Source organism: Hordeum vulgare, chromosome 4H (genome assembly GCF_904849725.1).
Source record: "Hordeum vulgare subsp. vulgare chromosome 4H, MorexV3_pseudomolecules_assembly, whole genome shotgun sequence".
In the NCBI taxonomy this organism is placed as follows: domain Eukaryota; kingdom Viridiplantae; phylum Streptophyta; class Magnoliopsida; order Poales; family Poaceae; genus Hordeum; species Hordeum vulgare.
Genome location: NC_058521.1, coordinates 193,300,898 through 193,314,283, shown reverse-complemented (window position 1 = coordinate 193,314,283; position 13,386 = coordinate 193,300,898). Strand labels below are relative to the sequence as shown.

General features: G+C 46.1%; 1 protein-coding gene and 1 pseudogene across 1 annotated transcript; one reads left to right on the top strand and one right to left on the bottom strand.

Moving 5' to 3' along the window:
• Positions 1 to 582: 582 nt before the first annotated feature.
• Positions 583 to 2,773, top strand: LOC123448373 (myosin-16-like). Its single transcript, XM_045125220.1, has one exon. The coding sequence runs from the start codon at positions 759 to 761 to the stop codon at positions 2,631 to 2,633; it is 1,875 nt and encodes a 624-aa protein (XP_044981155.1). The 5' UTR covers positions 583 to 758; the 3' UTR covers positions 2,634 to 2,773.
• Positions 2,774 to 2,876: 103 nt separating this feature from the next.
• Positions 2,877 to 4,715, bottom strand: LOC123448374 (annotated as a pseudogene).
• Positions 4,716 to 13,386: the final 8,671 nt, after the last annotated feature.

Below are 13,386 nucleotides of genomic sequence, written 5' to 3'. Positions count from 1 at the left end.
GCGCAGCCCGCCAGCTCCTCCAGAATTGCCTGGGAGCTGTAGCTGCGATGGAGAGGAGAGGCCCGCAATGTTGGCCAACTTGGTGACGTTTTCACGCGGCATCGGGGAACGGAAGAACTGCATGTACTTAAGCAATGTGCTGTCATAGAACTCTTCAGGGCACGAGATGAAGCCTAGCTCAACACTGATTGCCGCATGTGCGTGCCTAGAGGAAGACACGTTTGATTTCAGGCGCTGCAGCTTTGAACTCTGTGTGGCCCTCTCGCCACGCTGAGAATACGCGGTCTAAGGGGCGTGGGGACGGCGTCGCCACCGCAAAGTGTCAAGGATAGATCTGGAGAGCAGCATGTATAGTATAAGGAGAAGAGAGCACGCGACTCGCGCTGCATCTAGATCCATAGGTGACTCGTAATAAAAATATCCACGACGCGTGGAAGAAAATAAGGCGACTGCGACCCCTCCCCAAGAGGCCAAGGCCCATGTGCGCGCGTGCGGCGCAGAACGTGATAAGCCTGCGGTGCATCCCGACCGTCCGTTCCCCCACCATGGGTTTCAAACCTCACGCGCCCCAACGGTTGCGCTTGGCCTCCCGCACGCACTCACCACCCCAAACCCCTCCCGCTCCTGCGCCACTGACGGTTCGGCCACGGACCTACCCCGACCCACGGTCAGTTTCACGAAATCTCTGTATTAATAAGCACGTCCATGGTGTAATCTCCGGTGGTCGCAACGCAAACCCTAGGGAGAGACACGTAGCAATGGGCAGGAGCAATAAGAATAAGAAGAAGAAGGCTCCCCAATCCGCCGCCGCCGCCGCCCCCTCTGATGTAGCGGTCAACGGCGACGAGCAGCAGGTGGATTCTGCTGCGGCGGCCAACGGAGACGCGATTCAGCCGCCGATGCCTACTGCGGTTGGGGCGGCCCACGGCGATGAGCCGCCGCCGCCGGAATCTGCGATGGTGGCCAATGGAGAACATGCTGCGCCACCGCCGCCGCCAATTGACGCGGCCGATGGCGACGAGTCACCGGTGGATTCTGCGACAGCGGCCAATCGACACGGAGCTCCGCCGTCGCCGCCTACAGTTGAGGCGTCCAACGGCGACGAGATGCCGCTGGATTCAGCGGTCCCGGACGACGCGAACCCGCCGCCTTCGATTGAGGCAGCCAACGTCTGCGAGCCGACCGCTAAGACGGGGTCGGAGGACCAAGTCCCAGGGGAGAGGCGGGACTCGTCGCCAGAGAATGAGGTGGAGAAACTCAAGGCGCTCAACGCCACGCTCGTTAAGGAGGCGAAGAGGACGCGGGGGCAGGTGGCCACGCTCAGCGCGCAAGTGGACCAGCGCTCTGCCGATACTGGCTTACTCGCCGATCTGGAGCCTGTGGTCCTCCGGGCTGCCGTTGTTGCCTCCCTCCAAGCTGCCGCCAAGGATGACACGGCGCTGCGCGGGCACATAGCCGACGCCCAGCAGTCTCTCCAGGTCGCGGAGGCGAGGGTAGCTTGCCAGACGGATGCCAGGGTCGAGGCTACAGCGCGCTTGGAGGCGGCCGAATTAGAGAAACTTCGACTCCAGGAGCTCCTCCGCGGGAAGGAGACGGCGGCAGCATCTGCTGCCAGTAATGTCGCCAAATCGGAGGCTTTGGTTTCCCAATTGGCTGGGAACAGTACTGAGCTTTGTGCAGCTAAAGGTGAATTGGAGAAGCAATTGGGGGAGATGAGCGCCTCGGCTCAGAATGTCCATGCTCTCAAGGCAGAACTGGAGGGAAGCTTCAATGATTACAAAAAGAGCACTGAGATATGCAGGCAGGATATGGAGGAGAAGCTTGATGAGAAATCAAAGCAGTTGGAGGGCCTGAGATCCAGTGAGGCGGAAATGGAGGTGAAGATCCGGTCTTTGGAGGCAGAGCTCTCGCCGGCCCTGGCCAGGAACAGAGAATTGGAGGCGGAGATGGAGGCTAGCAAGACAGAGTTAGATGCTGCACTGAAGGAAGTGGAGAAGCTCCAGATCCAAGTTGCAAATGCCAACGATAAGTATAACATGGTGGTGGATGAGGCGGATGGTTTCCGGAATGAGATTAACCAGATGTGGAAAACAAAGGAAGCGGCTGAGGCTGCATTTGCTACTGAGAAGACTAAGTTTGAGAAAGAACTGGATGGGTTGAAGAGGAGGGTTGAAAAAATTAAAGCCAATAAGGATGTTGTCATGGCCTCTGTCAATCAGAAAGATGTTGAGGCTGTAAACCTGAGGGATGAACTGAATGCGCTGTGCGGTACCATTGCTGAGCAACGTGTTCGCTGCAATTATCTCAAGGATAAGTATTCTTGGCTCCTAGCAGAGAAGGACGCGCTTCTAAAAGCACTTGGCAAGGAGAAAGCTGAAGGAGACAAGCTAAGGCTGAGCCTTGGGGAGCTTGAGAGCTATAATGCTAAGAGGGACCGTGAGATTGGGGTCTTGAAGGCAGAAGTAGAAAACAAGGAAGGACGGATCGGTCGCTTGAATGGTAAGCTTCAGGAGCTGCATCTCGCAGTCGCTGAGGCACGGCACAGGGGGAAGAGTAGTGCGTGGACATGGCTGTGCCCTACTACAACTGTTATCGCTGCCGCTTCCTTTGTCTACGCTGCTCGTAGCCGGTGAACAGAGAACTCTTCCTACTCGCCTTTTGTTGGCTTGCTTGAGCATGCACACATAAGAATAAGCAGGCTCCCACTTATTTTATTGCCTACTTGTCATATGATGAACCGTTTGATACTATAAAACGAAGTTGAGTTTCTATAGCTGTGTTTGCATGTGTTCATGGAATTGAGCTGGTCTTTGTACACTTAAGGCAAAACTAGCAAAAGGCCCGTGCGATGCAACGAGAGAAAGAAATACCACACGCTCTTAATCTCCCTTAATAATAAAGCACGGAGTGCTTTCGTCGTCCGTCGCGGCGTTTTTGCAAAAAAGTCCCTGTCGTTTTAGGTAATTAACCCGTAGTCCTTCTGTAAGTCGGGTTGAACCGTTTTTTACTTTTTATGAAAACCCCCCTGTATTTAATCCGAACTAACCCGCGGTCCTCCCATGGTCAAGGTAAGCAGGGAGCTCGCCCTCCTTCGATCCAGATCGAGGTGGCGGGGATGTGGACGACGCGCAGATTTGACGAGGCGAGCAGCTGCAGCCCGGCCGCGGCGGCCAGCAGCTTGACCTCCAGGTCGGGGCCGTCGACGAACCCGCAGCATTGCAGGATGGAGGCGGCGGAGGAGACGAGGACGGCGAGGTGGAGGAGGAGGCGCGCAGGCGCGGAGGATGCGAGGACGGCGAGCCCGGTGCGGGTGAAAGCTGAAGAACCGTAGGATTCCGTGGTGGTGCCATCGGTCATCGTCGTGTCGGCGCTGTACGCCGCGAGGTGCGCGAACGGGTTGCCTGGCGTGGCGATCTGCTCCTCCCCCTCCAGCATCCGCACCAAGTTGCCCATGAACGGTCTGTCTTCCGGCCGGAACTGCACGCACCACAGGGCCACCTTGCACATCCTTGCCGCCTTCTCTGTGTCGTCCAGGTCCCCTGCGGCCATTGCTCGCGCCGGCACGGCGTCCATCTCGCCGGCCTCGAACCGGTGGCACACCCATCGCGGGTACCACTCCTGGCTCTCGCAGCTGTGCATCCCGAGCTCCAGGTTCCTCCGCCGCCCGAGCATCTCGAACAGCAGCATCCCGTAGCTGTACACGTCGCACTTTTGCATGACCGGCAACGGCATCCACAGCTCCGGTGCCGCGTACCCGGGTGTGCCCCGGGCGCCAGTGATGGTGAGGTGGGTGTCCTCCCTGTCGCACAGCTTGGCGAGCCCGAAGTCGGACAGCTTGGGCGCCATGTCGGCCCCGAGCAGCACGTTTGTCCGGCTTGATGTCGTAGTGCATGATGCGGTGCTGGCACTCCTCGTGCAGGTACCGCACGGCCTTTGCCGTCCCGACGGCGATCTCGTGGAGCTTGTCGAACTCGATGACGCGGCCATCGGGCGCTCGCGTGCCGAACAGGTGCCGGTCCAGCGAGCCATTCACCATGTACTCGTACACGAGCGCCTTCACCGCGGCGTCGAAGCAGAAGGCATAGAGGCGGACGAGGTTGATGTGGTAGGTCCTCCCAATGGTGCCCACCTCCGCCATGAACTGCTCCTCCGTGCGCCTCCCGAGCGTGCTGTTGAGGACCTTCACGGCCATCGGCGTGCCGTCGGGGAACCTGCCCATGTACACGACGCCGAAGCCGCCGGAGCCGACCTCATGCGCGAAGCCCTGGGTGAAGCCCCGCAGCTGCTGCGAGCTGAAGCGGACGGGCCGCTCGTTCTGGACGCCCTCGATGAAGAAGCTCATGCTCTCTCGACGTCGTCGGCCTCGTTCTGGGCGGCTCTCGGCGTGCTGCCGGCGGCTGCTCCGTTGCCGAGCCACGCGTCCCGGTGACCGCCCAGCTTGTCTTCCTTGTGCAGATACATCTGCACGGCGACCTTGGCGCACAGGTAGATCGCGATCGTGGCCACCACTGTCACTATACCGGCCACCAGCACTCCAACTGCAATATGTAAACCCAAAAGCACGTGAGAATCGAGAACAAATCAACGAATTAATCTAACTAACAGCTGAGTATATCACACTTACTGATTGACAAGGCGAGGATGCCGCTGCTAAGCGCCATGGCGATCGAGAAGCAAGTGTGGGGGACGGCAGGAAGCAAGGATCGATTATGTGTCCGGGTATGAACGTGTTGTTTCCTTTACTTGCAGTTGTATGCATCATTAATTCGACATTTCTGATATATCTCGGTTGTCAACTCTATGGGTGATCTGACACGTACGTCTTGAAAGTGTGTAGCCAATGGCAATGCCTCTCTCGAATAAAACAATCGTCTGTGTCAATCCGTTCTAGAAATTTTTAGTCTTGATGACAAGGAGGGAAAAATTGGATTACCAAGGCTAAAGGTAAATTTACAATTCGTGTGAGAGGAACCCAGTTCATACATGGAACAAATCAATACCTGGATCAAATATCTCAGGTTTCCCTTTATTATATTATAAATTACTCAAACTAAAGGTAACTTCAGATTGCTTAAAACATCAAAGTAAACGAGTAGTTTCTAGAGAGTGTGTACATAAAAGTAGAACTTAACACATACGGATTCTAGACGCATCAATGCTTAATAGGAATATGGAAAACACAAATAACGGCTAAAGTTCAATGGACTGCATTAGCTTCCACAACTAAAAAACCTCTACCATTGTTGAATATCATTCAAAACACATGTTTCTCTGTTTGTCCACATGGTACCAGATATTGCATTTGGCTCTCGCACTAGAGTTGTTCTGGATGTTGGCTGGGAGTCGGCTCATACAGCAAAGCTTGAAACAACCAACATTGAACAAAAAGTCGCTTCATACAACAAAAGCTTGAAACAGCCAGCATTGAAGAAAAATACAAGGTTTTTACTCAAATCATGCCTCAAGCTCTCACATTGATGACTGATGTTCTTGGAAATTATATTGTTCACAAGGTATTGAACTATTGACAGCAATTATTTGTCCCAGTGCTATAAACATCCTGGCCTCATCATAAACTTTTGAACCAGTGTTTTGAGCATGTGAGCACGGCTCAAATAAAGGAGCTAGATGATCAGCTAATCGGGCAAGTCTTAGCACTCAGCCTTCAAATGTATGGCTGCCGAGCTATACATAAGGTTCTTGATGTCTTCTAAAGTACAATAGCCGGCCATATTATCATCTTAAAAACAATTACAAGTAATCATATGGTTTTAGCTGGGATATCGTTCCTCCGTGAAAAAATCATTTTAGTTCGACATTGCCAAACTATGTTTTTCCATAATTACTTAGCCAAGCCAATATAATTCCTTTTCCCTTTATTGGCTCATGTCTATATTTTTTGCATTAAGATCTGCACATGATGTGAATGCTAAACAAGTTATGCATACTATGTATGCTTAGTTAGTGATGAAATATTTTTGATATGTGTGCAGAAAAGCGACTTGGGCTCCAACCGGCTCGTGTGCTGTGTGAAGACTAAACATCTCTAGCTCTATAATCTGTTTGCATGTTGGCATCTCTATTTTTCCATCTACAAGGCGCCGGGGCTATGCATGCCCTTTCCATCGAAAATAAAAAGAGTAATAGGAGCCGTAGAGAATGTTGATTCTGTAGCTAGCCGAGTAAAGATGTGAAAAATGGGTAATTACATGCTTCTTGTTACTCTGTTGTAGAAATTTAGAACTAGAGAGAGGGTGGACAAAGAAAGTTCTTAGTTGTAATCTACTTAAGACTGAAAGCCGTTAAAGTTGTTGTTGTTGGCAGATGTAATGGCATGTTGTAACATAACATATAAACATGATGATGGTAGTACTTAATCTGGTTTTGTGCAATGCTGGAGCTATTTATCTAAGCTTTGCTTTTTATTTTATTCGCTGATTGTTTGCACTCTTTTAATAACAACATAATTAATTCTGCATGGTCATCATAATATGAAAAGTTTTAGATATATATGAAATTAGGAATAAAAATGTTCTGTCTCCAGAGAAAATTAGAGAAATAAGAGATTCATATTGTTCTCTCGCTTTACTAGAATGCATGTTAGTTTTAAACAGTTGCAACTTTCATCTTACAACGCCAAATATCCTATGTGCAAATTACCTTGAAAATATATTCTTACAAAAGAAAAAATATATACGCTTGCTTTACTCTACAAATAGCCTTGAAAATATATTCTACAAAAGACAAAAATACTTTGTGCATGAATTAAATATCTAAGTTAAAAATATCTTAGCAGAAAGGGGAAAATATATAAGGTACTTTACGAAATGAATCGAGAACCTTGATTATAGTTATCCGTTTTCCGTCACGTTGTTGGAATATTCTGAATTTTCCAGATTTTAGACTTTCCCTTTATTAATTATATGTTATTTCTATATTTTCTCCTGTTATATGATTATTTTATTTCAAAAAAATATGTATTCGGACAAGTTTGAAATTTTAGCAAAATATTTATTTATGATTTTCCCTATTTTTTGAAGTTTATAAATTTACTATTTAATATTTCGTGCGGTGCAATGCACGGGCAATTATACTAAAAATATTTATTTATAATTATTCATATTTTTTGAAGTACATAAATTTACTATCTAATATTTCGCCCGGTGCAACGCACGGGCATTTGTACTAGTTTATAAAAGATGGTCTACTCCCTCCGTTCCTAAATATAAGTCCTTTAAGCGATTTCATTAAGGGTCTACATACAGAGCAAAATGATTGAATCTATATTCTAAATTATGTATATATACATCCGTATGTAGTCTATTAATAGAATCTCTACAAAGATTTATATTTAGGAACGGAGGGAGTATAATCTAAGAATGTGTAGTTACGACACAAACAAAGATGGTCTTATCCTACAAAAGTGCAATTCAAAATTTCACACGTCTTCTATTTTATTATAGCTTGCATGTAGATTTAATACGTACAAAGAATCGGGCAAATGACCTTCAGTTTCATCTCCAATCCTGATTTTGTTGACGTGTTTATCCTCAATCCGGATGAGTACCGGTATGAAAAAAGACGAATAATGACTTATTTATTAAGATTGCACCTTATATAGTATTTTTATTTAATGTTTAACATGTAAAATAACATCATTCAAATTCTACATATTTTTTTAAGCAAATTCCATATATAATATGTTAAATTTGAAGTCACGGTTTAGAAGATATGGGTATTTTTTAAAAACATTTAATATATACTACGGGTTTAATGTTAAAAACATCAGGGGATTTTCATGTAAATTTAATATATATAAAGAAACGAACAAGTGACCTTCAACTGATTTTGTTTACGTGTTCATCCCCAATCCGAATTAGTACTGGTATAAAAGAAAAGACGAATAACGAATTATTTATTAAAATTGCACCCTAGATTTTTTTTTACTAAATGTTTAACATGTAAAATAACATCATATTTAAATTATACATATTTTCGAATCAAATTCTATATATAACATGTTAAATTTGGAGTTACGGTTTAGAAGATATGGGTATTTTAAAAAACATGTACTGTAGGTTTAATGTTAAAAACATCAGGATTTTTTTATAAAATAACAAGATGGAATAAAAATACCTATTTCTTTTATTAGTAGGTATAGATAAAGGACGCGCCTAGCGAGCGAGCCGGCAGCCCGTCCATACTAGAAAAATTAATGTCTCATATCCTGATTAAAAAAGTCCGCATTCTGTGTCTCACATGACACAAAAAATAAAAAGCATCATCCATCGCACACAACTTTCTTTCTCTCGTTCACGCTGGTCTTACTTCTTTTTCATGTGCTCTGTATTAATAAAGCAAAAAAGGCAATTAATATATTTTAAAAAATTCAAAAAGTTATAACTTTCAAACCACGTGTCGAAATTAAGATCCGTTTTCGTCCTTGAAACCCTCGCGATGAGATCTTTAAAACTAGACCCCATTTATATATGTTTTAATGAATTTGTTTCATTGCCAACTGGTTGTACTACATGGTGTAACTTTTATAACATGAGATGCAACTTTTTTTTAAATCTACTTTAATGATACCACAACCAACTATAATATTGCATGCATACAATTTTAGTGCCACATGAAATAATTTCACCACATGAGCAACTTCATCTCTTGTCCCATCCACCTGCCTAGCACACGATGTGCAACTTTGTGTGTTGCTCGGACAACTGCCTAGTAGTCGATGTGCAACTTTTCGTCTAACCCATGGATGTGCAGTTTTCACTCATGACACCTCCACCCCAAAACTACGTCATCCCACTAAGATGAGCAACTTCATTTCTTGCCCAGGTCAATTGCCTAGTAGTTGATGTGCAACTTTCTTCGTGTGCATGGATGTGCTTTCACTATTCGCTGCATCGCCCAATTATCTAACCGTGGATGTGCAACTTCGGAGACTACCAAACCAATTGTCTAACAGCCATGTGCAACTTTTCCTTGTACCCCTCGTAAATATGTGGTTTCCGTGCTAGCACCCGATCCAAACCATTCCTGCTAGTGAGATGTGTAACTTTAGCGCCCTTTCTATATGCAACTTTTCATTACCCCTCATGAATGTGGAATTTTCACTACCTCCATGAATGTGAGATGTGCAACTTTATATGTTGGTCTGGCCAACTGCCTAACAGACTTTGTGCAACTCCGTTTGTTGCCCCCGCCATCTGAAACTACATATCCACAAGTAGGAAGGGAAAGAAATTGCACATCGAGTAACAAAAAGTTGGCTCAAACAACATACTAAGTTGCACAGATCATTGGTAGGGAATGTCGGGCAGGGTTTGTCAACTGTAAAAAGAACTAAAAATCCACAAGTTAGGATTAGGGTTGCACATCGACTACTACATAGTTTGCCGGGACAGTAGACTAGTTGCATATCAAGTTTCCATGGTTGCTAGGTTGCAATCTCATGTGAATTTAGATCATACGGCTCCAACAACTGTTTTTGAAAAAAATTACACCTTTTAGTACTAAAGTTGCGCAATGCAGTACGAAAGCTGCACCATATAGCACCAAAAGTTGGCATAAAAAATTTCATGGAAACAACCCATGCGGGATCTAGTTTCAAAGATCTTGTCGCGAAGAATCCAATGGTGAAGAGGATCTGAATTCCGACGCGCGGTTTAAAAGATATGACTTTTCAAAATTTCGAAAAACCAAAGTAAATGCATGTGAAGGTGACACCTGAAGTGGGGAAGCACACGCGCATGCGGTCCCCAGTCGGCAGCCCGTTCTCTCCAATAAGTGGGCGACCGCTTTTTAGATTTTAGGCAGAATAAATTTATTTTATTAGATACTACTATGCAATAGATTGGCTCTATGAATCTACAATTCTATAAAAGAACGAGAAGGCAGATCAAACTCGCAATCTAAACCTTCTAATCACAGAATCAATGACCTAAAAACTATGTTAATGAAATTAACCTCACCAACGAAAAGCTAATCCAACACCCCTTCATCTTAGCAGTCAGCACGTGCTTTTTTGCCCCGCCAACCGCTCCCGCACTCGCCACTTGGCACTCTCGCATCTGCCGCCCCTAAACGCTCCGCCCCCGACGCAGGCCACCGCTCGGCCCGCTCGCACCCTCCGCCCCCGATGCCACCAACCTCCGCCCCTCACGATGACCGCCCTCGACGGTGCCATCCTCTACCCCTGATGACGGTCGCGCTTGACACCGCCACACCCTCAATGGTGGCTGCCCCTTCGTGTTGGTGGACGTTGCATGGGAAACAAAAAAATTCCTATGCACATGAAGACCTATCATGGTGATGATCATCTACGAGAGGGAGACCAGATCTACATACCCTTGTAGATCGCTAAGCGGGAAGCGTTAAGAAACGCGGTTGATGTAGTGGAACGTCTTCGCGATCCAAATCGTCGTTGTCCCACGATCCGTCCCGATCTAGCACCAAACGGACGGCACCTCCGCGTTCAACACACGTACAACTCAATGACGATCTTCGCCTTCTTGATCCAACAAGAGAGACGAAGAGGTAGTTGAATTCTTCGGCAGCACGACGGCGTGGCGGTGATGATGGTGGAGCTACTCCAGCAGGGCTTCGCCGTGCCGTACCGATCTAGCTATGATGTGTCACGAAGTAGTGGAGGGAGAGAGGTTTGCACAAATCTTGAGGTGCAAAAACCCTCTCAAACCTCCACTATATATAGGAGGAACCAAGGGGTGGCTGCCTTGCCTCCTACTCCAAGTAGGAGGGGTCGGCCGAGCCAAGGAGGAAGGTCTCCTCCTCCAATTTGGTTTGGTGGAGGAGTCCTTTCCTTCTTGCCCACCTCCTCTTTTTTTCCTTTTCCTTTTTTTTCTCTAGCCTAAATAGGCCTATTGGGTTGGCCTCACCAGCCCACTAAGGGCTGGTGCGCCACCCATGGGTCAATTAGGTTCTCTCTCGGGTGGGTGGCCCCTCCCGGTAAAACCCCGTAACCCATTCATCACTCCCGGTACTTTACCGGTAATGCCCGAAATCTTTCGGGAAGCCAAATGCAACAATCCGATATATCAATCTTAATTTCTAGACCATGCCGGAGAAACTCGTGATGTCCGGGATCTCATTCGGGACTCCCAACAACATTTGGTTACCAACATCAATAATTCAACTATACCAAAAACGTCGCCGAACCTTAAGTGTGCAGACCTTGCGGGTTTGAGAACTATGTAGACATGACCGAGACACTCTCTGGACAATATCCAATAGAGGTACGTGGACGTCCATATTGGATCCTACATATTCTACGAAGATATTATCGATTGAACCTCTATGTTAAGGATTCACACAATCTCGTATATCATTCCCTTTGTCCTTCGGTATGTTACTTGCCCGACATTCGATCGTCGGCATCTCCATACCTACTTCAATCTCGTTACTGGCAAGTCTCTTTACTCGTTTTGTAATACAAGATCCCTTGACTAACTGTTTAGTCACATTGGTTGCAAGGCTTGTTTGTGATGTTGTATTACCGAGTGGGCCCCGAGATACCTCTCCGTCACACGGAGTGACAAATCCCAGTCTTGATCCATGCTAACTCAACGGACACCTTTGGAGATGCTTGTAGAGTACCTTTATAGTCACCTAGTAACGTTGCAACGTTTGATACACACAAGGCATTCCTCCGGTGTGAGTGAGTTAAATGCTCTCATGGTCGTAGGAATGAATACTTGACATGTAGAAAAGAATAGCAACAAAATGATACGATCATATGCTACGTTTATAGTTTGGGTCTTGTCCATCACATCATTCTCCTAATGATGTGATCCCGTCATCAAGTGACAATACTTGTCTATGGCTAGGAAACCTTAACCATCCTTGACCAACAGGCTAGTCAACTATAGACTCACTAGGGACATTGTTTTGTCTATATAACCACACATGCATTTATGTTTCCATTCAATACAATTATAGCATGGATAATAAACGATTATCTTGAAACAAGAAATATAATAATAACTATTTTATTATTGCCTCTAGGGCATATTTCCAACAATCTCCCACTTACACTAGAGTCAATAATCTAGCCTCACATCTCCATGTGATTTACAATGTAATGAATCTAACACCCATACAGTTCTGGTGTTGTTCATGCTTTGCTCGTGGAAGAGGTTTAGTCAACGGATCTGCAACATTCAGATCCGTGTGCACTTTGCAAATATTTATGTCCTCCTCCTTGATGTAATCGCGGATGGCGTTGAAGCATCGCTTTATGTGTCTGGTCCTCTTGTGAAACCTTGGTTCCTTGGCTAGAGCAATTGCACGAGCATTGTCACAGAATAGATTGATTGGATCAAGTGCACTCGGCACTACTCCAAGATCTGACATGAACTGCTTCATCCAGACACCCTCCTTAGCCGCCTCTGAGGCATCTATGTACTCCGCTTCGCATGTAGAATCAGCTACGACGTTTTGCTTGGAAGTGCACCAGCTTACCGCACCCCCGTTATGAATAAATACATGGCCGGTTTGCGACTTAGAGTCATCCGGATCAGTGTCAAAGCTTGCATAAACGCAACCCTTTACGACGAGCTCTTCATCACCTCCATAAACGAGAAACATTTCCTTAGTTCTTTTCAGGTACTTCATAATATTCTTGACCGCCGCCCAGTGTTCCACTCCTGGATCTCTTTGAAACCTGCCTGCCGTACTTATGGCCAGGCTGACATCCGGTCTTGGGAACATCATTGCATACATGATAGACCCTATGGCTGAAGCATAGGCGACGACACTTATCTTTTCTCTATCTTCTGCAGTTACTAGACATTGAGTCTTACTCAACTTTATACCTTGTAACATAGGCAAGAACCCCTTCTTGGATTGTTCCATTTTGAACTTCTTCAAAACTTTATCAAGGTATGTGCTTTGTGAAAGACCTATTAGGCGTCTCGACCTATCTCTATAGATCTTTATGCCCAATATGTAAGCATCTTCTCCTAGGTCTTTCATTGAAAAACTTTTATTCAAGTAATCCTTTACGCTTTCCAAAAACTACACATTGTTTCCAATCAGCAATATGTCATCCACATATAATATTAGAAACGCTATAGAGCTCCCACTCAGTTTCTTGTAAATACAAGCTTCTCCAAAAACTTTTATAAACCCAAACGCCTTGATCACCTCATCAAAGCGCTGATTCCAACTTCGAGATGCTTGCACGAGTCCATAAATGGATCGCTGGAGCTTGCACACCTTGTCAGCATTCTCTGGATCGCCAAAACCTTCGGGTTGCATCATATACAACTCTTCCTTAAGAAACCCGTTAAGGAACGCCGTTTTGACATCCATCTGCCAGATTTCATAATCGAAAATTGCAGCTATTGCTAACATGATTCA